We start from the raw sequence: 25541 nt of genomic DNA, 5'->3' as shown, positions 1-25541 counted from the left end.
TATTTCCCCTCCCCCAGAGCGGACGACAAGATATTCAGCCCACTGTTACGTCTATGCTAGACCTTTGCTGCATAGCAATGCTAACAACTCTGCTATGCCGATATCTTCTCCCAGGGCCGATAAGGTATTTAGCCGGGCCGCGCAGAATATGGATCTGTGCTTCTGCTTTAGTTCATAAGTCGAGCTATTAAACTGCCGCTCATCACCCATAAATACCCTTGATCTTCCGCTCCCCGCTCAAAGCTTGATTGTGTGTCTTTCCAAACTGACAGATCGATCGCCCATAATGCAGCTATTATCCGTACTTGTCAATCCACTTGCCGCCGGTATACTTTTGCTTCTCAGCACTGGCGGCTATGTTATCTATCAGTGCTTTTTGTGTCCTTTGGCCCGGTTCCCAGGCCCCTTTTTGGCCAAGCTTACCAACTGGCATCGGGCATACCTCACCTACGAGGGGCGGTCCCATCATAGGTACCTTGCGTTTCATCGGAAATATGGTGCGGTGGTGCGCACGGGACCGAACGTGTTGTTAGTTTACCCATCAACGTAACCAAGTTCATGACTGAGGGTATGTCCAGGAGCGTCGCAGATCCGACAGCATTCCGGGAAATATACAGTAAGTTTCTTGATTATGTTCCGATGATTCAAGAAGTCACTAAAAGTCGGTAGAGGCAGGGGGCAAGTTCGCCAAATCCGCGTCGTATAGCGTCCCAAAAGAGTCTCAGGCTTTTGATCTCTTCCGCCAACGAAACGAAAAGATACATGGCGAACAGAGAAAGCTCGTTGCACGTGCTTACTCAATGGATTCCATGGTTCACCTCGAGCCCAATGTCAGCTCTATCCTCACGAGTATGGTGCAAAAGCTGGACACCCTATCCGGTGTTGTCGATCTTGGAGCATTTCTGCAATTGTTCGCATTCGGTAAAGTACATTGTGCAGCTAACTGTGATCTTTACTGACGTATGTTTGTAAGATGTAATTGGTGCAGTCAGCTTCTCACGCCCGTTTGGCTATGTCATTGCCGGTGACGATAATGGCGTATTTTCTCGGCTTAAGCAATCGTTGCGGTCAATGTCCTGGCTCATGAGCGTGCCCTGGTTTTACGATATCCATCAAAAGCTGAAACCGCTTATTGGCAACTGGCTGGCAGTCAATGATCGAAATGGTTACTTTTACCGGTTCGCAACTCAAGAGATTGTCTCGCGGAAAGACCGGGGCGGCGATGATCGAGATATCATAAACCAGCTATTTGCGATTCAGAAGACCAAGCCTCACTTCAGTGACACGGACATGGCATTTATGATGACTGCGAATGTGTTTGCCGGCTCAGATACGACGGCGACGTCGCTCAACGCGATATTCTATCTTCTCCTGAAAAACCCGACCGTCTACCAGCGACTGATGCAGGAGTTAGAAGAGAAGAAATCAAAGGGAGAGTTGAGTGATCTGGTAACTTTCCAGCAAGCAGAATCCTGTCCTTATCTGCAAGCTGTGTTGTATGAAGCGCTCCGGCTGTATCCTGCTGCTGGACTTCAGCTGAACCGTGATGTGCCGGAGGGGGGTATGAAGATTGGGAATTACTATGTTCCAGAGGGAGTAAGTTATGTCCCGCCCCTCGTCTCCGTGCTCCTCTTGTAACATAAATGTAGACAGTGGTCGGTTCATCTGCGTGGGTCATCCACCGCCTGCCGGAGATCTGGGGTCCTGACTTTGAGGAATTCCGTCCGGAGAGATGGCTGGAAGGGGACGTGGGAAATCTGAGTAAGTAATTCAACCGGCGTGGAGGCAACCGCTCATACTGTTTCAGAACGATTCTATTTTTCATTTGGCGGTGGTTCGCGCACATGCGTTGGGAGGAGTAAGTATTTTTTTTTATTAACTAACTGTTTACTGGTTGTGACAATGCTAACATCTTGTCAGACATAAGCTGGTTGGAGATGTCAAAGGTATAGACTGCCCTCTCATACCTTTACTAATGCGAATATACTAACCTCGGTTTAGCTCGTCCCTACTCTTCTCATGCGCTACAACATCCAATTGGCACCGGGTGCAAAGGTGACGGATGAGAGCGGGTAAGATATCTAGCCAACCCTTGCGGTAGGGTCTACTAACCTGTCACAGAGGTTTAATCTTTATCTGTGGACTCGAGGTACTCTTAAGTCCGCGACAGAAATCAGTGGCGTGAGACAGCTCCCAGTCAAGAGAGCTTCAGTGGCGGAAAAGGTCTGCATAGAGATCGGCTGCGGTACATGACACACTCATCAGAAAACGTATGACTAGTCCAGAATGAATTTTAGCAAAAGCAATAGCAGATACTCATCATCCTATTTGTTCTTTTCTCCACTCTAGCAGCAACAGAAGGATCGGAAGGATCAGCTTTCATTAATAATATCTCTCCTCACATACCAGAATTGATCCAATTAACCAGCACATCTTAATCCCGACGGAGAGTCCAAACCGCGAAAACCCGAACCCCGACGGCATCTCATCTTCACGGACATAACCACTCCCCTACCAACTAATCACCGAGCCCTAAGCATGCATAGTAGATAGTATACCCCCAAAAAGTCAATACCTTATGAAAATACTATAAAACCGAACCTTCACCCATCAAACAATCAACCCTTCACCCCTTCACCCTCACAGACATCCCAAAACCACACCATCAACCGACCTTCCACCCCCAAAACCGAACCAAAATGCCCACCAAAACCCTCTTCCTCACCGGCGGCAGCGGCTACGTTGGCAGTGCCCTCATCCCCCTCGCCCTGGCAAAAAACTACACCATCCGCGCCCTCTCCCGGACCCCTGAATCAGACACCAAACTCCTCTCCCTCGGCGCCACCCCCGTCCGAGGCGACCTAACCAGCCTCACGACCCTCCACACCGAAAGCGCCTCCGCCTCCGCCGTAATCCACCTCGCGACGGCCTTCGTCTTCGGCCACACCCCCAGCTACTCCTCCATCAAAGACATCGACACCGCTGCCCTCGACGCCATTGTCTCGGGCCTCTCCTCCACCCCCAACCCAGACGGCTCCCCCAAACCCCTCGTCACCACCAGCGGCACCCTCGTCGTGCGCCCAAACCCGGACGGATCCGAAACCGACGAGTTCTCCCCACTGGACACGCACCCTCTTGTATCCCGGAACGAGATCACGGTGCATGGACTAGCCCTCGGCCAGAAGTCCGGAGGAAAGGTACGGGTAATGGACATCCGCCTCGCGCCGTTCGTGTACGGGCGTGGCGGCAGCGGGATTAGATTGTTTATGCAGATGGCGAAGCATGCGGGGAAGATGGTTACTGTGGGTGGTGGGGTGAATCGTACGACGACGGTGCATGTGGATGATGTGGCGGAGTTGTATTTGCTTGCTCTGGAGAAGGGGGTGCAGGGAGGTGTGTATAATGCGGGTGATAAGACGGGGGTTACGGTTGGGAAGATTTTGAGCGCTGTGGCGGAGATTATGGGTGTGCCGGTGGAGGATTTGGGGATGGAGGAGGCGAGGAAGGGACTGGGGGATGCGGTTGCTGGGTTTTTGGCTGCTGAGAATAGGGCTTCTGGGGCGAGGGCGAGGAGGGAGTTGGGGTGGGAGTGTAGGGGTAAGGGGGTGCTGGAGGATATTAGGGGGGGTTCCTATGTTGGGGTAGTGGGGGAGTTGTAGATGTTACCTGGTTGGTCGTTCGTATATGTCTGCTTCGTGACTTCTGGGGAGTGACTTGATGTAGTAGTGTTTGTTGAGTGTTTAAGTAGTGAGATTGATGTGTCTGTTATGGTCTTTGAGATTGGGTAGTCGGTACTCTGGCCTGTTGATATCATGAGTTTGATTCTGCCTTGCATCTATCTATATACCTGCATATAAGTATCATTCTATTCTAGAGTTACACAAGATGAATGAAGAGATAATCAATAATTCTCCGATCAACTTGTATCGGTCGAACTGGATAAGCTTTGCGGGGAAACGGGCCGGTCCGGACATGTCATCCATGATTGCACAACTACAGTAGGTAGATGCTGGGTGACAAGTCGAAGAAATCTATAAATACATCTTTCAATATAAGAAAGAAGAATGATTAAGTGAATCTGTTAGAATATTTGCATATACTTAAACAGATAGCTATGTAGAATCGGCCTTGTAAAATGTGTTTGATAGCAGGTTTGATATTGTATGGATCTAGCTGTATGTCATGGAATTTGCCACACCAATCCTATTAATGCAGAGAGGTACGTATCTACCTGGGGTTGTAGCTCAGTGGTAGAGCGCTCACTTCGCATCCTTAAATGGGAAATGCGAGAGGTCAAGGGTTCGATCCCCTTCAACTCCAACTCTTCTTTTTGTTTTTTGCGCCTTCAATGTACGGATTCTACGGATATCGATGTGATAGATAGGGATGAGAAAGGAAGGAGTATGATATCTGTGGTCTAACTTGCATGGTGTTTTGTTGGTATCAGACTGCCTTTTCAGTTTCGCTCCAAAGTAACAGCAGATCTAAATACTCGCATTATCCCATAAACCATAGCACTGAAGCTTACAGATAATCAAGATATCAGTCTCCGTTGTCTATCGAGTATGCTATTCCGTCACTTGCACAAGGACCCCTTCAACCATGCCAGCAACGCTCTGTACTGGTCCGGCGACATCATTCCCCGATTGAAAGGCGAAAGGGCCTCGCAATGGACTTCAAGATGCGCAATACCAATGGTGACTCCAGTATGTTCTGCCTAGAATCACGAAGGCGGATCATGAGAAGTCGCACCACATAAACTTGAAATCACTAACCTTAATCTTCCTAGCAGTCTTTATGATCGAGTCATACAATATCTCATGCCCTCCCACTCCGATAAAGATCTCCTCCACAGGCAAATCCCGCCACCAGCCTCCAGGTGCACCGGCGGGCTTGTTATAATTATCGAACTCAGTATCACCAAGAAACATATCAGCCCAATGGATCAGCAACTTGAGTGAGGCAAGATCCCTCGAAGCATTTCTCCGGCAGCTGTCGTAATCAGTCCGAGACTCGCCCATCCACAGTGAAAGCAACAATGCCCCAGCAAGGTTCTCACGCAAGAGTAGGGGAGGAATGTGAGGATGGGGATGCGCAAGATGAGATAGAACAGACAAGATGAGATGTGCGCCCGCAGAATCACCCAGCAGCACAATGTCGGACGGCCGCTTTCCAAGGTCCTCGATGACATACTGGAGGAGCGCGACGGCCTGCTTCATCTGATGGGGTTACTGAGCCGTTGGGGTTAGCTCATAAGGGAGGAAGAGCATTCCGGCATCTATGCCTGCTTGCTCCAGACCTTTGAGGATGGAGGTGGAATAGTCGATGTGAGGAAGAGCAGGGAGGCAGTATGCGCCGCCTGGCAAATGGAGTAGCAGTCGCTCGGCGTCTGGGTTGCCTAGCCAGAAAGCAGTGGTCCCATCAGGCAGCTTGACTTTATTCAAGGTCGTGTGTGTGCAACGTGCCCATGCCTCGAGAAGCCGAGCGGATGTGTCGGGGGAATAGGCATACCTGGAGACCCCTTTATTAGGAGATCTGTCTGGGGTGGAATTGGTGCAACCTACCGGAACTGGCCTATCGATACAGTCTCAAAGAAAGTCCGCACGGCCATGGCCATTATGTGCTTCGTGGCTGCTGTACCGCCACGTGGACCTCTGACAGGCGCTTGCAATGCTGTCCATGACGCTGCGATTACTGTTATGTAGGCTGGTAAGTATGGGTGTGAAGCAAGGATACATCATACACACAAGCCTTGCTAATGGCCCAGAGCAGACCTAATATGGCTAGAAGCTCCATGCTTGATAAGATCGATCACTGTTTTTTGGTTATATCTTGAAGAATATATGTCAACCAGTATCTATTTATGACTAGATTACAGTGGCTGCTGCTTAAGTTTTGACCCGCCGATCCCTACATCATAAACAGAGATAGAATTGGTCCAACAATATGGCTGGGCCGTGAGAAAAGCTTAACTGCTTGGCAAAAGGGCAAGAAAGTATCGCAAAGCAGGAAATTCACATCGCATCGCCGGCTTAGTTCTTCTAGATCTGAGCGTATGCTAAGGCCCGGGCGCCACCATCAGTCTTATCGATTTGTCTCTTATTTGCCAGTCCACAGTACCGGTTGGACTGGGATACCTGGTCGAACATCAATTATATCTACTGCGATGGGTGACGTAGTCGGACTTGCTGACAATCGTTACACCAATCCACTATATTTTACAATCCCAGAATACTAGTCTTGCTGTATAGAGATTGAAGACCAGCACAAATGTGATTCTACACTAGATCTCAGTGCTTCTCTGCCCCTGCCCTAACATCATTCGCCACTCTTCAACAAAAGCCACCTTATTCAAGCCCCATCAAGGGGGTAGAAGCAGGCACCTGGGCATTGGCACCATAGTACTTGGGCAGCTATTCAGTAGTTTTGTCGTGGGCAGCTTCCTTCGCCAAAACAGGGTAACATAACAAAGTCACTTGTTCCGGAGCCAAGCTACCCCGTGGCAATGCTTCTTTTGCGCGTATGCAAAAAAATGTGTCAACTTCATTCTCCTGGTTTCTGTAACATACAATTTAATCATACATCAACAAGTTGGCCGGATGGTGTAGTTGGTTATCACGTATCGTTAACACCGATAAGGTCCTGGGATCGAGCCCCAGTCTGGTCATTGCTTTTTGCTTTTTTTCCAACCTGATCCTGTCCAAAACCGAGCTCAGCTACATACCATTGCCGTTTTTTGATCGGCACAGGTCTCCAAGGCTGCTAGAGTTGCTGCATAGAAGGGCTTGGCATGCATGTAACTCCCCGAGATCTTCCCCACGGACCATCAGTCGATCGGAAAGACTTGCATACCGAACTACGCACATGGGAACACAAGCAGTATAGAAAGAAGGCAAGTCGGTAAACACAATACCTTTGATTGGACCATTTAGTACCTACTCAATCGTTTGCTGGATGGAGTTTGAAGTTATGTATATCCATTCCAGTTGGGATGCAGTCTTATTTTAGCCGGGTTTGGGGCATATATCAACATAACATTGGGATGAAAATCAAGAGTTGAGATCCCAACCAGCTTAGCAAACATATGCAAACAATAAAATAAATAAAAGAAACAAAAGGCTACTGGGCGCAATGCTGCCCAGTAGCATGAAAAAGATCAATTAGCCGTGGTGCAAAAAGCAATGCTCGGCAAAAAGGATGACCAGACTGGGGCTCGATCCCAGGACCTTATCGGTGTTAACGATACGTGATAACCAACTACACCATCCGGCCAACTTGATGGAAGAACATTACATTTTATGTATTACAAACAAAAGCTGTACCCAAAGTGTGGAAAAAGAATGTTCGTGTGTGCCTTTAAGACAGGAGGACTTGAGGCTCGAATACAGTAACGTGAGCAAAGATATGTGGTTAGGACTAGGGTAAATGGTAGTGGTTTGATCCTTCAAAGTAGATCAGAGGAGGTCTGTTACAGGGTTACTCCGTATCCTTGTCTACTCGACTTCACTGTCTGCATTCATGTTGGATTGATTCGCATTGGTTTTATTGTAGTTGGATCGAGCCCCCGATGTGTTGTTGAGTGGCTATACAGACCTTTAACCAAATAAACAGAGTCTACAGGGAAATTCTTTTTTTTTTTTTTTTCTTCTTTTCTTTTCTTTTCTTCACAGTCAGTATAGAAACAGTGGTAGGAAATATAAATTAGTAATGTGAGAGCCGATCAAATATGTTTAAGTTATTTGGTGTATGTAAACTATAATATCGAACATAAGGAGGGAAAGAAAAAAGTATAAGAAAATTCATATAAATAGAAAAAATAAGGAAAACAAAGTAAAATAAATAAAGTAAATAAAACTATGTTATATAATCTGGTTATATATTTCTGAATACTGCTTGCTATCAGAAGCAGAGCATCTATACCAGGAGCATGATTCGGTTTTTCTCGTCGCAATGGCCAGTCGGTCCCTTTGGTAGGGGTATAGTCTGTAAGTCTGGGGTGTCAATGAATGCTAATGCTCAGAATAGAAAGTATGAGTCGACTGCTGCATTTTCGGCCATGTATCTCCGTATTTAGGCATTTTCATTCTCTCTACCGAACGCGGAGAGTATAAATTTCGCCACAATGCATCTTGCTACTCCTTATCGAAGGTAATACGAAGCTCGCAAGCCCCACAGTAAATAGAGTTTCTTAGCTATCGGAGTGACTATCCAGCCGGCCCCGACTGTCTGTCTCCACTGTTGCCTGGAAGTGGCAATCCCGAAATCCAACAATGACAATGAGATGGGTCGACCCACTAGAGCCATGGTTTATATGCCATAACCTTTAAAGGCGATTCCAAATGGTGGTATTAAGGATGGAAGAAATCGTCTTCCCTGTGGTTCGACTGGCATTCTTTTTCGCCTGTCGTGCTACAGGATTAAAAGTCTAAGCAAGTTATACCCCTTATTCCATTCACATCAACATGACAGGCAACGTTTCAATGGTAACAGGCGCGAGCGGCTTCATCGCCAGCCACGTTGTCCAACAACTTCTTGAAAATGGCGACCAGGTCCACGCAACCGTTCGCAGCACTAAGAATAAAAAGAAAATCGGACACCTCCTCGACATGCAAGAGCGATGGCCAGGCAAGCTGCATTTATTCGAAGCAGATTTGCTTGTCGCTGGCTCATTTGAAGCCCCAATGAAAGTTTGTTCGGTGGTGTATCATATCGCCTCGCCGTTTTTCATCGAGAACAAGATTCGCGACGGCCAGAAAGAGGTTGTTGAGCCGGCTCTGAAAGGAACGCAGCATGTGCTTGATGCAGTCGACAAATGCGAGTCCGTCAACCTGGTGGTCTTGACCTCGTCTGTCGCGGCCATCTTCGGTGATAATGCCGATGTGCTAGGAATGAAGAATAAGACGCTCTCCGCGGACTATTTTAACACGACGAGCTCGGTCACCCACAACTCCTATTCCTATTCGAAAGTGGTCGCTGAAAAAGAGGCCTGGAAATTGTACGAAGCCCAGCCAACGCCCCGGCGCTGGAAGCTAGTCACCATAAACCCGGGGCTGGTCCTGGGACCATCCTTATCCCCCACCTCCGAGTCCGGCAGTCTGGCTTTACTGGATCAGCTCCTACGCGGGCAGCTCTTTCTGGGTGTGCCTGATTTGTGGTTCGCAATTGCGGATGTACGAGACGTCGCAACTGCGCATATTCGAGCGGCCCGGAATCCAGATTCTCATGGCCGCTATATTCTGGCCGACAAGACAACACATGGTTTTGTTGAGCTCGCTCGCATCATTCGGTCAGTTACACAGTCTTTTACGATCCCGAAGAATACAATCCCGAATGCCTTAGTACGCATGTCTGGGCCAGTACTTGGATTCAGCCAGAAATGGCTGCGACTCAACCTTGGGATTTCCTTCGACATTGATAATCGTCCCAGTGTGAATGATTTGAATATTGTGTATAGACCACTAGAGCAGACATTGTTGGATCATTATCGGTCTTGGAAAAGTGCCCAGACAGCGTCACTCTAGTTTTTTGGCCATCTAATATCGAGAATTACTTGCTTCTCATAACAAGCTGTGAAGGCACGCATCCATTTCCCATGGGCTTTTCTTTCTATTTTTCTCGTTGAGGTTGACTTCAGCCAACTGTTTATATCCACGGGGCACACAGTTCGGACAGGTTCCAGATTTAGTATCATAGGTTCAGAACACCAAGAAATGGCTTAGAAAATATGATTTTACTAAGCTAACATAATTATAATTATTAATAATTATAATAATATTATGAGTATATTTCGAGAGTCTTGTTGTAACAATCTATCTGACCATTAATTGGATAGTCCAAATAATTATTCATTACTAATAGGCTGGCTCGGTGTATTTTTTCTATATAGTATTTTTTTTGTATAAAGCTATTAGCTGTTTACTCCATATTTGGTATCTTTTATACCGAAATATATCACATAAGCTTAGTGGGAAAGGTGTTAGTTTAATATGAACTCTCACAAGAGTTCGAAGGAGACCTAGACAGCGCCCAGAATTCCTTTCAGAATAGCAAGAAAACACGAGAACCGCGGTCTACGAGGCCTTCACAGAGTTCAGACGTGTCGAGGGGTCCTCCACAAGTAGCAGTAAGCGGTGTTGAATCTTGTCCAGGGTGCTTACGAAAGAACAGCATGAAGCTGTCTTACGCGGCGATGGTGTCCTTCAGAAAGGCCCTCCTGCAATCCGAAAGGATGCGTTAAAGTTTATGTAAGATTCACTGTAAAAGCTGGGAGCTGTATGAAAATGCCTTCCCGGAGGTTTATCCCGAGAGGGTACGCTATCTCTCCCGACACAATTGCCATATTCCTGAGTTAGAGAAAGTTCCTAAGTATATTCAACATCTTAGATAAGAAGCTTTATTGGCCCTTGATAAACTATCTTTGTATCCTCCGTATCTGTGTCAGAATTATCCCTTTATTTACAAGTGATTTCTAATTGCTTAAATACATCCGATATTTATTTACGCAAAGGAATCAAAGCTCATGGCGCATACGGAAGTAAGCCCGTAGCTATACGCTGGATCTGGTCCCGGAAATACCGCTTCGTTATATCAGCACTAATCCATCAACCATCGGCGGATGTAAACTTACCGTCTCTGCCCCTCCACCTAACATGCGCATTTTGAGTAGGCTCGCCAAGAAAGGTACTTGCACTTTGGAGAATACCACCCGCGCTTCTTGATCAGTGTACATATCGTCCATCATGAGCCGCGGGAAATCTGGCTTCAGCACTGCTGGACGGCCGATGCCGACCAGATCGCATGCGCCGCTAGTCAGCGCGCCCTCGATTCCTTTCCGGCTCCGGAATCCTCCAGTGAGAAGGAGAATCAAGTTTGGGAACTGCTTTCTTGTCTGTCTTGCGAAGTCTAGGAAGAAGGCTTCGCGGGATTCGGTACTTTGGCTTTTGCCGCGGCTGGATTCGTCGCGGACACCGCGGCCCATCATCTGCTTTTGTTAGCCTGTCAGTGGGTTGATCTATATTTCTAGAACTGGATTATTGCTTATTATTCCGTGGATGCGTACAGTTGGGTCTTCATATGATCCACCAGATATTTCAAGGAAATCGATACCGGCGTCTGCGAAAAGACGAATTTGAGTCATTGTGTCTTCACATTCTGATGTGTTAAGATCAGCGGAGTTCAACTTGATCCCGATGCAAAAGGTTGCAGGAACGGCATTTCGAATTTGTTGGATGATCTCGAGGACAATACGCGCTCGCCGCTCTGCGCTGCCGCCATATTCATCTTGACGGATGTTGCTCTGTTCGAGTAAGAACACATATTAAGTAAACTGTAGTTTCGTCTGTGGGTATATCACGCTTACTCGGGGTGAGAGAAATTGCGCTATATCCAGTATCAGTCAACCGTGTACGCACGCTCATAATACCAGCATGAACTGAAGAAAGTAAAGCTTACACAAAAGGTAACCATGCGCCGCGTGAATCTCGATTCCAGAAAAGCCACAACGAGCGAGAATGCGAGCACATGTTACAAACTGGGCAATCACACGGTCTATATCAGAGCGCGACATTGCCTTTGGGACCCCGAAAATAAGATCCCTGATAGCATTCGCGACCCAACCACTTCCTACATCAAGTGGCACTTCGCTTGGAGCGATCGTTCTTTCGAAGAAGCCTCGTTCTCCGGCCCCTCTCGGCGACTGCCGGCCTGGATGGCATATTTGAGCGATGGCAGGGGTGCCGTGTTTTTGACAGCTTTCTGCGTATAGCCTCCATGTATCCATTGAATGGTGATCGTTTTCATGAGACTCACTCGTGGCTAGATCGCCATTGCCTCCTAGGTGACGAACATCGACCTGTACGTTTCCTTTTATGGTGTTAGATTTTAAGCCGAATTATTTCGGGGTCGTTGAATCATACCAGTGAGAAGAGCACCCCATCCGCCGTTTGCCCATTCGCCGTAGACTCGAGATATCCTTGGGCCTGGTAGGTGGCTTCCTTCTGCTAGTCCTTCGGCCATAGCAGCCTGGACGAGGGTATTACTTACTATAGAATCCGTAGAGTGATCATCTGCGGTACCTTCACTAAGCGATTGGGAAAAACCAACCCGCATGGTAGCTTAAGGGGTTCCTTGATAGCTGTGCTCATCCTCAAAGAACTATATTTTGTCAATATTTATTTCATTGATTTCCCGTCCTATCCAGGAAAGCGATTCAAAATATAGCCATTGTTGGTATTGATTCTCTAGATCTGAACCTTAGAGAGAGAAAGAAAACTGAAAAGCCTAGGATCTTAGGTACTGCCGAGGTCTTCGTCGGCCACGATTATCAATTTGCTTCTGCTTTTCGATTCCTATCCTCATATGGCTTGTGACGAATAATACGAGATTCATTCTGAGAAGATCCACTTTGGAGTGCGGACCCACCCAAGGCTTGTCAGTTGTCAATTTATCACGGGCATCGGACCAACAATCCATCCGCCACATAGTTTGAAGGCGCCATAAGTGGAGACTGAACTGCATCATTAGCTGAACCCTATTTTTCCCATGCTACTCTTATTTTTCCGAATGGCAGTTTTGCTCGGTCTTTATATTTTTTTATTTTAGTCTTCACAATATCTTGAAATTATGGCCGTATTCATGCAATGGCAATAGAGCGTATTGAGCACACATTGTCGTTCTATATTACCTGAAGAAGGGAGCAAATTTTCTTCTTATTCTTCTACACTGGGTGGGTTTGTATTTTGGTATGCGTCAATTGACTTCAAAATATGCAATTAGCTGGTGTCCCAATAAGACCCTGCAAGAATTTCAGAAAATTGTAGTAGAATTAGCCTGTCTGAAGAACTTCCTAATTATACAGCGAAATTATATTAATCAAACACAATCACAGACTTGCCAACGCCTCCCTTCCCATCATACACTACTTGACAAGCATCCCGGACTGCCTTAATATCATTAAAACTTGCCTTCGTTCCCACAACCGTTCTCAACTTCCCGGCCTCCACCCATCCCCGAATTGAATTTAAATCAGCAGCATTTGGTTCCAAGAAGATGGATGCGTATTTGACCCCATAACGAGATGCACGAGCTACTCGGATTCGATCCATCACGTTCAATGCAATCCGAAGAGGGAAGGGCACTGTTGCTTTATCGTTCTTGTCGGGCGACCGGCGCATAACGCTTGAGTTTTGAAGAACGTCTCCAGAGGTCAATATAGAGACCGTAATAATGGCTCCTTTCGGTCGGACTAGACTCAGATATTCCATTGCACTACCCGTCGTGTCGAAGATAAAATCGACAGATCCCTTGGGGATGACTTCCTTAGGATCGGACTTTCTGTAGTCAATGACTGAAATCATTTGTGAGTCTTCTGGTAATATCAATCAGACCAGGGCCGGTGTCTACTTACTCTCGTCTACTATCCCCTCTCCCAACAGCTCTTTCACCTTGGGAACCTTCTGGGTGGAAACCGTGGTAATCACCTTGCCGGCTTTGAAGATATTTTTTGCGAGCTGGCATGCGAAAATGCCAGTTCCGCCAACTGTGTCAAGGTTAGTTAAGTGACTAGCTTGTGATAACCGAATAGGGAACTTACGACCAGCGGGTATGAAAACCGTCTTACCCGCGAGATCGCCTTCGTAGCCACGCAGCGCCTGCAGGGATGTCATGGCCGCTAATGGAATTGACGCGGCGTCTTCCATAGACAGATTCTTCGGCTTCAATGCGACAAAGTCTTCAGTCGATCGGGCGAGCTCGCTCCATGATCCGCGGTGGCATTCTGGTAATCGCACGAAGACCTCGTCACCGGCCTGAAACCGTGTTACCTGAGATCCAATGTTGACCACCGTGCCGGCACAGTCGTAGCCAATTTTATACGGAAAGCTGCTCATTAAGATTAGACCAAAAAGAAAAATTGTCATGGAGATTAAGTTCGTACCTATCCTTCAGAACCATTTTCGTTGCCCCCGAGGCTTTCTTCACATCTATCGGGTTGATGCTGGCGGCATGAACCTTGATCAAGATGTCGGTGGGCTTCTCCACGACCAGCGAGGGCACATCGCCCAGCTGGTATTGATCGGGCGCCGTATGTTCTGTAATGTAGACAGAACGCATCTTGGTTGGTAGCATGAGAGCGAATTGCTTTGAGTCCAAACGTGTAAGGAATGGAATGCCTGTTAAGTAAGTCAGGAAGTGGCGGTGCATCAGCCAATCGTGCCGAAAGCTTATTTGAGTCGGCGTTTCAATCTGCCCGACGGAAGCGGAGGTTAAAGTTACGTTGGACCCTTTTCTTAGTCATAGGTTTTGATCCCAGGGAAATTCGTTTCCGAATACAAGCATTTTCACCCGACTCTCTAGTCCACCCAGCAGGCAGTGTCTGTCATTTAGATGTAACTCTCTGTTCGAGAATACAACACAATCATACTCGCGACCAGCAGACAGGTGTAGTGACAAAAGTGGAGAAACTTGAACATCACTACTCCTACGAAAGACATGGATGAACGACCTCGCTCAAGCCGTTGCTATTCTAGAATCGCTTAATCTCGCACACGGCGACCTACGACCCGAAACCATTTACTTGATCGCGATCGATTAAAACTGGCAGATTTTGAAGCATGCATCGCCCCGTATAGAAGAATACTTAACAGCGACGAGCAGGATCAAGGACGACGTGGAGGTTCCGGTTTCCCAGGTCCTCGGACCGAACAATTTGCCTTGTCTAGAACGTTCTATAGTACTAAAGAGTAATTGCTCTGTTTAGAGATTATAGGCGATTTATTGCATCTGTAGTAAGTATACGCGTCAAGTAAAATTTGTGATCAAAGAGACAAGCAAAAGTCCAACAAAACCACCCAACCAGTAGGAAAGACCTACCTACAGTTTATTCACATTTCTTAACACCTCCTCCATCTCGTCCGCTGCCTTCTCATAGACTCTTGACCGAAGCGTTTTCTCATGCTCCGTCTTACCCAAATGGTCCCAATAGTGCGGCACATTCTCGACCACTTCACACTCAACATGCTTCCCCGCGGCTTCGAATTGAGCAGCCGCCGCTTTCCCTTCCGCCAACAAGGGGTCTAAGCCAGCAAGTTTGACATATATGTGATTCGGCAACGCCCTGCTCATCATCTCCAACGGAGCTAGTCCTGGCGAAATGCAGATCTGGCTCTTATCTATCGTATCGGGCAAGTTCCAGAAATACGCGCGGTCAAAGATATCGCCTATCAATTTGGACGAGGAGGCGGGTTTCTTTTTCAATGCCATAAATGCCGGGTTCGATGCTGCGCGCTGAGCACGGGTTTTCGTGAGGTCCATAGGCGGGTAGAATGCCGTTATGGCTTTGACAGTGCCTAGCGAGGCGCGATCAATTTGCGGATGTTCATGCTGGGCGATGGCCTGCGCAAGCCAGTATTGAGACGCGAACGCCATCTGCCCGCCGACGCTGAACCCCGTGATGAACGTGCGGTGTTTGTCGACTCCCATTGCTGTAGCGTTCTTCCATATGTAGAGCATGGCGTCCACGCAATCAAGTAAAGGTACCGGGTAGGCGTGCTCTGGCGCAAGGCGGTAGTTGACGGCTACCACGACGGCTCTACCGCGCTGCGTGACTGTCTCGATGAAGCGTTCGTCATGGCGCGCGTGCCCTACGCACCATCCGCCTCCGTGTAGTACGATCACTACAGGGTAGGGGGCTTCTCCTTTCTCCGTGGAGGACTGGTTGTATCCGGGAGGGTGGTAGATGTGTAGGTCGAAATTGCCCGGGAAGGCGGACAGGGTGGACGGGATGGATATTTGGGAGGTCGGGGTAATTGTTGAAACTGGATGTCTTTTGCGATCTAGCCAGGCTAGAAGTCGAGTTAGCCATCGAAGGATGCGTAGTTTGGTGTGGAATGCGAGGGATTCGAATGCCATTGCGGTGGGAGTTTTGTTCTTTGTTTTTTGGCTTTGGGGGTGGGGGGCAATAGAGTAGAATGTCTGTATCAGGTTCGGATGGCTAGATTTAGCGTCCATACTACGTACCTACGGCCACATGGGAACAGTAAGCATCTTGTACCGAGATAGAGATCCGAGGAATGCAGGTGATTGCAATAGAACTAGTTGGTCCACCTACTTAGGGGTGAAGAGCAGTCGGGCGAACAATCTCTCCGCCCACAGACCCACTACTGGTATCTATGGGGGCTTGTCAAGCCGGAACTAAATTCATCAGTAATGGAATGCCACTTCAGAACTTTAAGCCTTCTTGCAATGCTTTAACCAAGCCTACTTCACATGAAGCTATCACCGTGGCCGGACTGGTGAATATCAGTCAACCTGTAGTATCTCATACACCAAACACCGAGAGTCCAGAGAACATGGTATCCCTTGAAGCTGTCCGCGCTCACAACAGCAATTTAGAAGATCTCGGCACGGGACTCGTTGCTGTATTTGGTGCGTTCAACCCCTCTTGAGACGCTGTAGCTGATGTTCCAGTCGGTGGTACGAGTGGAATTGGACTCTACGCTGCGCGTGAATTCGTCCGCCATACTTTATCTCCGACAGTCTATCTAGTTGGCCGCAACGAGATTCGCGCAACAGAGATCATTGACGACTTGAAGTCGGTGAATCCGAGCTCCCAGATTAGATTTCTCAAAGCGGACGTATCGCTATTGAAGGAGGTGGACTCGACATGTGCCGTGATACGAAGCCAGGTCAACCATGTCAACGTGTTATTCCTCAGCTGCGGTATTTTTACGCTCAACCGTAGTAGAGAAGGTGCGTCTAAGAGTCGAGTCGTCCCTGGACCTTAAATAGTTACCTTCGCAATCTAATCTAATTCGCCATACATACAGACACTGCGGAAGGCCTCGACAAAAAGCTCAGTCTCCATTACTACGCTCGCATGCGCTTCATCCACAACCTAATGCCGCAGTTGACCCGCGCCAGCTGCAACCTTGGTTCTGAGGGTAGTCGTAACCTCTCCCGGGTTATATCCGTTCTAGGCGGTGGCCACGAAACAGAGCTATATCTAGACGATCTCGACCTGCAGAATCACTACGGGGTCGAGAATTGCGATGTCCACGCAACAACCATGACATCCTTAATGGTCGAAGAGTTTGCGTCGCGGTATCCGTCGACGACATTTATCCACACGTATCCTGGGATTGTGAATTCGGGGATCTCTCGCGAATCGGGCCGATTCGTAGGCTGCATTGTCAAGGCCGTAATGTTTCTAGGTCGGCCGTGGATGGTGTCGGAGAAGGAGAGCGGCGAGCGGAGTCTTTTTGCGGCAACGAGTAGAGAGCTCTCTACGTCTGCGAAGAGTACCACTGGAGATGGCAAAGGGGGTGCTATGATACTGAACTGGGACGGGTCTGAGGTGGGCAATCGGAGGCTCCTCGAGGAGTATCGGAAAAAGGGTGTTGATGATATGGTGTGGAAGCATACGGAGGAGATTTTTCTGAAGGCTTCCAAGGCTCCTTCTTGAAACTATGGACATCGGTAAGCGAAAGGTGCTGGTAAAGAGTATTTCATAGTCAATATTGACAGGCACTGCCTGCTAGGTGGCCTAGAAAATCGGTCAGAAACGTTTCGTATTCTCTATCTACGAGTCCTGCGGTGGGCTCAGATTTGCAGTCGCCCAGTGTGGGTTATCTGATGCACTGGCTACATGCAACCTAGCGCCGCAGCCATACAACCGAGCTCCAACAATATTTAAATTACTGTCATAACGGTCAGGCAGGATGACGTGCACCCGAGATATGTAGAAATGCACGTTGCAGGGAATTATAACTGTAATTGCAACTACATGCATACAATTACCGCTCGATATACAGGATGTGGCAAATCTCGGACGATTTGGGCTTAGATTATCAGCCCCTGAAGGCAAATTGTTCTCGGTCCTCGGTGATAATGCGAATTATGCGGATTATGCTTTCTATGGTCCCAGCCGGGGCGGCGGGATAACCTTGCTCCCGTTGGGTATGTTCGGTTTGATATTCGTCCGAAGCAGCCAGACATAATCATCACTGGAAGGTATAACCCTACTGCCGAGGCAACTTCCTACTCTTCTGGGCTCCCGAAACGCTTGCGATTGGATAATATATAACAATGGGACTCAATACAAGCATCTTCAATCACCAGATCGGATGGTTACCCAAATATGCCAGACGCAAGTCCTATCCACGCTAGCTCTCTCCCCTCTTACAGCCAAGTGGCTTGCATTGGGGCCGGAGCAAGTGGCATTGCGCTGGGAGCCACGCTGAAAAGATGGTATGGCTTAGAGGACATCCAATACTTCGAGCGCCAGGCCGACTGTGGTGGAACGTGGCATATCAATACCTACCCCGGTACGAGAATGATTATTTCTCAACCCGCTTCCGCCGTGACGATACTGATGGTTCGTAGGTTGTGCATGCGATGTGCCTAGTGCCTTATACAGCTTCTCATTTGCGCCTAACGCTCGCTGGAGCAAGCTGATGCCCTCGCAGAAAGAGATCAAGTCATATCAGGATGGCGTTGTTGCCGATTATGGACTGAGACAGAAAATGAATTTCTGCACAGAGGTCAAACAGTGTATATGGCGTGAAGATGCATCGCGATGGCTTCTGTTGCTGCGCAACGTCGATACTGGGGCAGAATGGGCACACGAATGCCAGGTCCTTTTTTCCGCTACAGGTCACTTTGCGCAGCCGCGATCGTGCAATTTCCCTGGATCTTCATCATTCGAAGGTGCCATGTTCCATTCGGCGCAATGGGACCACAGCGTCAGTCTAAAGGGCAAGAGGGTCGTGGTTATTGGAAATGGATGTGAGCTGCACTAAAACTGCTTTACTGGGGGTCTTCTCTCATTTTCCTTACGTCGATGTAGGCACCGCAGCGCAGATTGTACCTGCTCTTGTCAAGCAGACGAAGCATGTGACGCAGATTATTCGATCCCAACACTGGATCTTCCCTGCGACCAATTTCACCTACCCCAAGGTTTTGCAGTGGATCTTCCAGTACGTTCCTTTCGCAATGAAGCTCCATCGATTGCATATTTTCCTGCTGGCTGAGAATGGCTTTCGCCTGTTCCCAATGACAGCTCGTGCCGCAAGGCTGCGGCAGAAGCGCAGAAGGGAGGTCGAAAAATATATGAGAGATACCGCGCCAGCCAAGTACCACGATATCCTGATTCCGGACTTCGAGGTGGGATGCAAGGTGCGTTAGACTCGGTGAAGCTGCAAGACCTAGACACTGACACTGATTTTACTAGCGACGGATTTTCAATGACGGATATCTCGAATCCCTTCACAGTGCCAATCTTGATCTCACAATGGCCAAAATTCTTGAGATCGTTCCAGAAGGCGTGCGAACTTCCGATGGAGTCATTCCTGCCGACGTCATTGTCTTAGCGACGGGTTTCGAAACAAACCAATTCACGCCCTTCATGGACATCGTGGGCCGCGATGGAAGCCTGCATGACCACTGGAAGAGATATGATGGGCCCGAAGCTTATAACAGCTCTGCCATGAGTGGCTTCCCAAACTTCTTCATGCTCTTCGGGCCCAACGCAGGGACTGGCCATACTTCGGCATTGATGGCTGCAGAAAAGTAAGCGCACTGATTCGCGGACTCGATTCCCAACTAACCACGCTGAAGCTCCGTCAACTACGCACTCCGTGTCCTTAAGCCAGTCTTCGATAAACGAGCAGACGCCGTCGAGCTTTCTCCGACTGCGGAAGACGAGTATTCCAAGGCGGTTCAAGGTGCCTTACAAAAGCGAGTTTGGAATGCTGGTTGTCAATCAGTAAGTTGCTTTCTCTTCCATCATTGCGTGTTCACGGGATTTACAGTATATCTAACTCTGTGTTAAGTGGTATATAAATGAGAAGAATTGGAATGCGATGGCTTATCCTTGGACTCAAGCCTATTTCTGGTACAGGAGTTTATTTCCAATCAAGTCCCATTGGATTAAGAAGGTACGTTACGTCTCAATTTTACCGATGCTAAGGACCACAAATTAATGCTTTTCTAGACACGGCCAGGTGGCGCAAAGTCTGGGACCAGCAAATATTGGCTGAGCTTGCCGTTTATGCTTGGGTTGGGCGTCTCCTTGGCCTACAAGGAGATACTTTTGGCTGCTGTCCCCAGGAGCCTGGAGTTTGGCAACAAGATACTCTCGTTCATTCATGGATATGCATCTGATACGCTATCCAGACATTAGAGTGGAGGAAGGGCTGTTGTCTGTGTTGAGACTTTTGTATTATTCAGTATAGAATTTGAAAATCGATTATTATATTAGGATTGTTTCAGTCCCAGTTGTGTGGGTTTCCCACCACCGATAAACATTACACTTGCTAGTCACGACCCACTTAGAACCTTAACTACCTTTTTCGCAGTCTCCTTCGCCGACCCAGGGTTCTGCCCCGTCACCAAGTTACCGTCGTTCACAGCATAGGAGGTAAATGGCAGTGTCGCCTTCATATAGCGGGCACCGCGCTTCTTCAGCTCTTCCTCCACATTGTAGGGCACCAGCTTATTCACGCGCGCCAGCAATTCCTCCCTCCACGAGAACCCCGTCAACTTGCGCCCAGCCACCAAGTACGACCCGTCAGAAAGCGTGGTGTTTAACAGGCCGCAGCATCCATGGCACACCGAGGCCACGACCCCGCCGCGCTCGAAAATCTCCCGCGTGATGCGCTGTAGGCCTTCGCTGTCTTTGAAATCGTACATCACCCCGTGGCCCCCCGTGAAGTAGATCGCGTCGAAATCGGCCGACTTGATTTGCTCGGGGCTGAATGTGTTCTGGAGCAACGCCATCCGTTCCACGTCCGCTTGCCACGCTTTCGCCGTCCTGTCGACATTAGGAAACTTCAGAGACCGAGGCTCAAGGGGGCAGTGGCCGCCCGCTGGGCTGACGATGGTTTGGGTATATCCGCTCGCCTCGAAGACATCCCATGCGTGTGTGAGCTCAGTCAACCACAGACCTGTCGGGTGGGATGGATCGTCGTAGTGCCCGACGTTGGTGACGACGTGTAAGATACGCTTGGGTCTTGACATTCCTTATTATGTAGGAAACTGTGTGTAGGAACTGTGTTTACGGAGGTGAGGACGTTGGAGACTGAAACAGATCCTTTTATATTCAAGACTAGGGTTGTGAAGGTTCGAAGGGATATACAGTATATTCATGACACCATGACATCCTTTGGTTTGGATCGACGGAACAGTATTAGTCGAACCACATAAACCTTGTTTTATGGGTCGAAGTCGGGGGAATAACTCCCCGACCGGCGGATCCTCTTCTTCACGTCTCCACTTCAGATAGTTGGCTCGTCTTTTGCTGGACGAGTTTGTTCCGAGGGGAGCTCTGGGACTTCACGGGATCCAGAAATGGTCGACTGAACCAAGCCACTTCAGTAACTAAGTAAAGCGTGGGCCACTGACTGTAGAGTGATTTTTTAATTCTATTTCATATCGGAACTTGTGTAGTTACTACCTACAGAGCCCCAGACAGAACTCCATGATCTATCGTTTTGGTCCCTTTACTCAAAACTTCAACAAGGCCTTCCCCTTGTTCTTCCCCTCGAAGATCCCCACCAGCCCCTCCGCAGCGTTCTCAACGCCAACAGTTTCATGGAAGAGACACTTGATCGAGCCGTCCTTGATCCATCTCGGCACATTCGCCTGATGCTCCATGAAATACGCAGGACCGAACTCAGCATCCGCCACAATGAAGCCCTGCATGTACAAGCGCTTCGTGATCACGGCATGAATATTCTTAACCGGGTACGGCTCCCCACTGACGTCCGAAATCATCCCACACGCCACCACGCGTCCAAAATCATTCAAGGCATCAAGCGCCGCCTCAAGATGGTCGCCGCCCACATTGTCATAGTAGATGTTGATGCCTTCTGGCGCCAGCCGCGCCAACGCCTCGTGGGGCTTCTCGCGTTTGTAGTTGAACCCTGCGTCAAAGCCCAGCTCGTTCAGGATATACGCGAGCTTTTCATCGGACCCAACACTCCCGATCACTCGGAGGCCTTCGCGCTTGGCCAGCTGTCCTACAAGCTGTCCCACGGCACCACTTGCCGCAGAGACGAATATCGTCTCGCCGCGCTTGGGTTTCCCGATCTTGTACAGTGACGAGTAGGCCGTAAGTCCGGGCATTCCTAGCGGGCCTAGGAACACACGCACGTCTTCTAACCCGAGGGGATTGTCCAGGGGCCGCACGCGGCTGATGGATGTCTCCTCGACGGCAACGTATTCCTGGATAGGTAGTTCTCCGATAACAAGCTGGCCCTCTTGGTAGGCTGGGTTGTTAGTCTTGAGAACCTTGCCGATGGCGAAGGTGTCAACGGGCGTGCCGAGCTTGTATGCTGGTACATATGATTTTCGTTCGGCGCCGCGCATGCGGCCTCGCATGTAGGGGTCGAAACTTGCGTAGAGGGACTGCACCAGGATGCCATTTGCCGGGGCGCTGTTGAGATCGCACTGGGTGACTGGCTCGGTGGCGAGGTCTTCTCCTGGGACTGGGAGGGAGCCAGTAGGGACTTTTTTGAAGATTAGGGCTCTGTTAAGAGACATTGTCGTCGGTTGTGGATGTAGGACTTTAGAAAAGAGAAGGGTAGATCTCGGTTCTTGAGAGAGAGGGTTCGCTCACGAGCTGATATCAAATAGCTGGGGAGATTTCGAGACAACGACCGAGTGCATTTTGCTGGTCAGTAGCTTGTATTTATATACTACAGATCTGTTTCTATTGTGCTGGCTTTAGGGGACCATAACAAAGCGAGATATGTTAAGGAGATATCCACATTCTAACGGGGAGGCATTTATGCGTCGGAGAAATTAAAACACCTCGCCGTCGGGCAAGTTTCATGGGTGGTTGGGTGTTGGGTACATACTTGGGGAGTTGACGAAAATCTACAAAGTGGAGATTGTTAACCACGGGGCATTGGGGGGAGTTCCTGGTAACGGATAGTTTGTTGCTCCGAACGTCGAATAACAGGTAGACGCCACCGAAAACTTTGCCTTTGCCGGCAATAGTAACTGATTATCCGTTCCATAAAATTATACCCACATAATCTCAGTACCGACTGTGACGGAGGGACGAAGACAAGAAAGCTCTTTCTTAACACCTCTCGTCACCATTGGCATCAACATGTTAGGACAGCTGCGCGTTTGAATACAAGGCCAATGGTTAAGATATCTAAATGTGCTTGTCCGGTGTACGCTTTGGCCATTCATAATAGCTAAAAGAGCAGAAAATAGTTGAGTACGCGGGCAGCAAGCAAACAGACCAGAATGATAGATTGGCAAGACGGGTAGCTGCGCCCACCAGATCTATCAGTATGCAGGGTCGACAGATGAAACATTGAATGCGTGTCACTTTAGTACAAGAGAAGGAAAAATCAAAAATGACGGAGCAACTGAAGAACCCCTCGGCACTGACTTCGTGAATGGCGAGAAAAGCATAACCGAAAAGCATTAAATTATGTCCACTTTCCAAGTATTCTCGCAACCAGAACCTTGCTATTTGTTTTGAACTGAAACTTGCTGCGACTCACTCCTCAGTGGCTACTACCTGAACATCCTATTATTATGTTGATCTCAACATGAAGCACTGGACGTAGCGTTCCGACAATATTTCTAACCATTGCTCTATTCCTCTTCCTTTGTACTGTATCGTGTATATTGGGATCCTACTTCTAGCCTGAACCTTCATCGTCATTTTCACGCCGCATAGTAGATGGAGGACAGGATCATCTTAGTGTAGCTCAGTTCATCTCAAAAATCAAACTAGCTTCGAAATGACTGCTTAGACGTGGAAAAACGGATTACCAGCTTTCCAAGCCCTCCCCACCCAGAGTAAACTACATCACATGAACAGGGTGAGGCCTGTAGAGTGTTATCATCTGCAAGCCCGAGGCAGGGGCATATGGAGCATCATGCGCCAGTGGCTTTCGGGCCAAGATTACAGGGATCTGAGCCATGGTCTTTATTGATCCCTTTGATCTGATTCTGGTGGTGTCCCCAGCAATATGCGGTCATTGACTCATTTTACTTCTGTTCTGCCAATGTGCGCGCTGCTAAACTCCTCCTCGCCGACGGGATTTAATGCTATGGCCCACTCCTCTCTCAAATGTGCTGTTGCCCTTGCTGCAACCGATAGGCGTCAAGTTGCCTCGGCTGTATCCATTACCTGATGTGATGACTTAATGTTATTTTCTTCTGCTAACATGGTGCATGGTGAACTATGGCTGAGTGTTCAAGAAACCTGGGATGGAGGCTGGCGAGGACCGCACAGTTATATGAGCCGCTCGGGGAGGTCTCCTGAGTGTTACTGTCGCTAGTTGGGTGGTCTTGTAGACTTGTTTTGGTGAGTGTGGATACTGTATGCTTCACAATATGGAAAACCGTATGTGGGGCAAAAAAGGAGCATGAGCAAAAAGATGACCAGACTGGGGCTCGATCCCAGGACCTTATCGGTGTTAACGATACGTGATAACCAACTACACCATCCGGCCAACTTGTTGAGAAAGCGCTTTAACTTTTGCTATAGAAGCCTATGCAATCTTTTGTGCAAATTTGCTCATCGAGAAGTAATCGATTCAAGGATGATTACTTAGTTCAGGATGTTTAGCGGAGCTTCCGGCTGTTTGGATGTGGTATTTTCAATCTTGGGTAATTAATATGCACCTTTTGGTTTATCTATACTGCAGTATCTCATTGTGTGGCCTACATCAAAAGACGTTAGAGGTCTAGATTTCGTTGTGTCGGGTACCGGTCAACTGCTAAAATATATACTACTAAATAGTCACACGGATCCGAGGGCATGCGCGACGAGGGCTACACAAAGGTAGCCAATGGTCGACAAAGGTTACCCAAAGCTGTAAAAAGTCACTATATGGTACTAAAATCCCCAAGAAATCATATAAATGGTATTATAGACATCTACATACCCGTAGAGCACCCGACGTACATCAAAATTGAATTCAGGATACCAGCGCCCTTCAACATAGATCTCGATACACGGTACAGTCAAGAAAACACGTGCACATCTATAGCTGCAAACCTAGAGCCTGCACAGAAGAATTAATTATGGCTCACATTTATGAACGTGGCAAGACCATAAAAGTCACGAAGGAAATGCCCAATAGAGCGTGACCAATTACTGAATAACATCCATCGGAGGCTTTAGTCCAAGTTCGAATCGAAGAACCCACATTGAACACGCAATATTTATTTGGAATCTCCCCTTAGATGTCAAGAAACAAGACAAGTAATGGAAAACATGGGCGTAAAATTCTGCTACCACCCAGTTGTCATGAAGACCGGAGCTGGTGGATGACCCTGCGACATATCTATCTTGATCAACACGTAAGAAATCCCGTCACGCCTGTTAATGTTCATGTTTCTCTTCCAAGTCCTACCTAACCCAGATGATATATGTCAAATCAGTTTTCAGGCAAGGCAGGACCGACTAGTACTTCCAACATTGGGCTATAGTTCACCAAATACTCCCAGATCCTCAATATATCGACGATCGCTTTCCCAATGGTTATGAAAAGGCTTAAAAATCGAGCTGGTTG

General features: G+C 48.3%; 11 protein-coding genes and 4 non-coding genes across 15 annotated transcripts; 7 read left to right on the top strand and 8 right to left on the bottom strand.

The window, feature by feature from the left end:
• Window positions 1–271: 271 nt before the first annotated feature.
• On the top strand, window positions 272–2076 carry BDQ94DRAFT_186324 (cytochrome P450 family protein; the record flags this gene model as incomplete). Its single annotated transcript, XM_026775124.1, has 6 exons — window positions 272–532; window positions 663–921; window positions 974–1596; window positions 1650–1761; window positions 1808–1848; window positions 2002–2076. Exons 1-6 carry the CDS (start codon window positions 287–289, stop codon window positions 2074–2076), a joined length of 1356 nt encoding a protein of 451 aa, XP_026628540.1. The 5' UTR covers window positions 272–286.
• A 623-nt stretch (window positions 2077–2699) lies between these two features.
• On the top strand, window positions 2700–3659 carry BDQ94DRAFT_168531 (NAD dependent epimerase/dehydratase; the record flags this gene model as incomplete). The annotated part of the gene is made up of 1 exon (XM_026771087.1): window positions 2700–3659. One exon carries the CDS (start codon window positions 2700–2702, stop codon window positions 3657–3659), a length of 960 nt encoding a protein of 319 aa, XP_026628539.1.
• A 574-nt stretch (window positions 3660–4233) lies between these two features.
• BDQ94DRAFT_t101 lies at window positions 4234–4320 on the top strand. The gene has a single exon. It is a non-coding gene; the product is annotated as a tRNA-Ala (tRNA).
• A 256-nt stretch (window positions 4321–4576) lies between these two features.
• On the bottom strand, window positions 4577–5796 carry BDQ94DRAFT_158302 (uncharacterized protein; the record flags this gene model as incomplete). Its single annotated transcript, XM_026768930.1, has 5 exons — window positions 4577–4717; window positions 4776–5219; window positions 5436–5511; window positions 5565–5631; window positions 5748–5796. The coding sequence occupies 5 exons, from the start codon at window positions 5794–5796 to the stop codon at window positions 4577–4579; spliced, it is 777 nt and encodes a 258-aa protein (XP_026628538.1).
• A 797-nt stretch (window positions 5797–6593) lies between these two features.
• BDQ94DRAFT_t102 lies at window positions 6594–6667 on the top strand. Its single transcript has one exon. It is a non-coding gene; the product is annotated as a tRNA-Val (tRNA).
• A 531-nt stretch (window positions 6668–7198) lies between these two features.
• On the bottom strand, window positions 7199–7272 carry BDQ94DRAFT_t100. Its single transcript has one exon. It is a non-coding gene; the product is annotated as a tRNA-Val (tRNA).
• A 999-nt stretch (window positions 7273–8271) lies between these two features.
• On the top strand, window positions 8272–9866 carry BDQ94DRAFT_139723 (uncharacterized protein). The gene has a single exon (XM_026765488.1). It carries the CDS (start codon window positions 8463–8465, stop codon window positions 9519–9521), a length of 1059 nt encoding a protein of 352 aa, XP_026628537.1. The 5' UTR covers window positions 8272–8462; the 3' UTR covers window positions 9522–9866.
• A 651-nt stretch (window positions 9867–10517) lies between these two features.
• BDQ94DRAFT_168528 (FMN binding oxidoreductase) lies at window positions 10518–12015 on the bottom strand (the record flags this gene model as incomplete). The annotated part of the gene is made up of 6 exons (XM_026771086.1): window positions 10518–10577; window positions 10628–10981; window positions 11060–11296; window positions 11360–11379; window positions 11452–11862; window positions 11916–12015. 6 exons carry the CDS (start codon window positions 12013–12015, stop codon window positions 10518–10520), a joined length of 1182 nt encoding a protein of 393 aa, XP_026628536.1.
• An 851-nt stretch (window positions 12016–12866) lies between these two features.
• On the bottom strand, window positions 12867–14109 carry BDQ94DRAFT_168527 (NADP-dependent oxidoreductase; the record flags this gene model as incomplete). Its single annotated transcript, XM_026771085.1, has 4 exons — window positions 12867–13345; window positions 13406–13537; window positions 13592–13878; window positions 13934–14109. The coding sequence occupies 4 exons, from the start codon at window positions 14107–14109 to the stop codon at window positions 12867–12869; spliced, it is 1074 nt and encodes a 357-aa protein (XP_026628535.1).
• A 759-nt stretch (window positions 14110–14868) lies between these two features.
• Window positions 14869–15906, bottom strand: BDQ94DRAFT_168526 (alpha/beta-hydrolase; the record flags this gene model as incomplete). The annotated part of the gene is made up of 1 exon (XM_026771084.1): window positions 14869–15906. One exon carries the CDS (start codon window positions 15904–15906, stop codon window positions 14869–14871), a length of 1038 nt encoding a protein of 345 aa, XP_026628534.1.
• A 382-nt stretch (window positions 15907–16288) lies between these two features.
• BDQ94DRAFT_186322 (uncharacterized protein) lies at window positions 16289–17458 on the top strand (the record flags this gene model as incomplete). Its single annotated transcript, XM_026775123.1, has 3 exons — window positions 16289–16422; window positions 16465–16746; window positions 16824–17458. The coding sequence occupies exons 1-3, from the start codon at window positions 16347–16349 to the stop codon at window positions 17456–17458; spliced, it is 993 nt and encodes a 330-aa protein (XP_026628533.1). The 5' UTR covers window positions 16289–16346.
• Window positions 17459–18133: 675 nt separating this feature from the next.
• BDQ94DRAFT_168524 (flavin-containing monooxygenase) lies at window positions 18134–20176 on the top strand (the record flags this gene model as incomplete). Its single annotated transcript, XM_026771083.1, has 7 exons — window positions 18134–18320; window positions 18379–18780; window positions 18842–19170; window positions 19226–19563; window positions 19612–19759; window positions 19827–19931; window positions 19988–20176. The coding sequence occupies 7 exons, from the start codon at window positions 18134–18136 to the stop codon at window positions 20174–20176; spliced, it is 1698 nt and encodes a 565-aa protein (XP_026628532.1).
• An 88-nt stretch (window positions 20177–20264) lies between these two features.
• BDQ94DRAFT_139720 (type 1 glutamine amidotransferase domain-containing protein) lies at window positions 20265–21113 on the bottom strand. Its single transcript, XM_026765487.1, has one exon. The coding sequence runs from the start codon at window positions 21010–21012 to the stop codon at window positions 20314–20316; it is 699 nt and encodes a 232-aa protein (XP_026628531.1). The 5' UTR covers window positions 21013–21113; the 3' UTR covers window positions 20265–20313.
• A 385-nt stretch (window positions 21114–21498) lies between these two features.
• BDQ94DRAFT_168522 (MDR family NADP-dependent oxidoreductase) lies at window positions 21499–22536 on the bottom strand (the record flags this gene model as incomplete). Its single annotated transcript, XM_026771082.1, has 1 exon — window positions 21499–22536. The coding sequence occupies one exon, from the start codon at window positions 22534–22536 to the stop codon at window positions 21499–21501; it is 1038 nt and encodes a 345-aa protein (XP_026628530.1).
• Window positions 22537–24402: 1866 nt separating this feature from the next.
• BDQ94DRAFT_t99 lies at window positions 24403–24476 on the bottom strand. Its single transcript has one exon. It is a non-coding gene; the product is annotated as a tRNA-Val (tRNA).
• Between the last annotated feature and the right edge of the window lie 1065 nt (window positions 24477–25541).

This window comes from Aspergillus welwitschiae, assembly GCF_003344945.1.
Source record: "Aspergillus welwitschiae strain CBS 139.54b unplaced genomic scaffold BDQ94scaffold_9, whole genome shotgun sequence".
Classification (NCBI taxonomy): Eukaryota; Fungi; Ascomycota; class Eurotiomycetes; order Eurotiales; family Aspergillaceae; genus Aspergillus; species Aspergillus welwitschiae.
The sequence above is the reverse complement of the archived record's forward strand: the minus strand, read 5'-3'. Positions and strand labels throughout refer to the sequence as shown.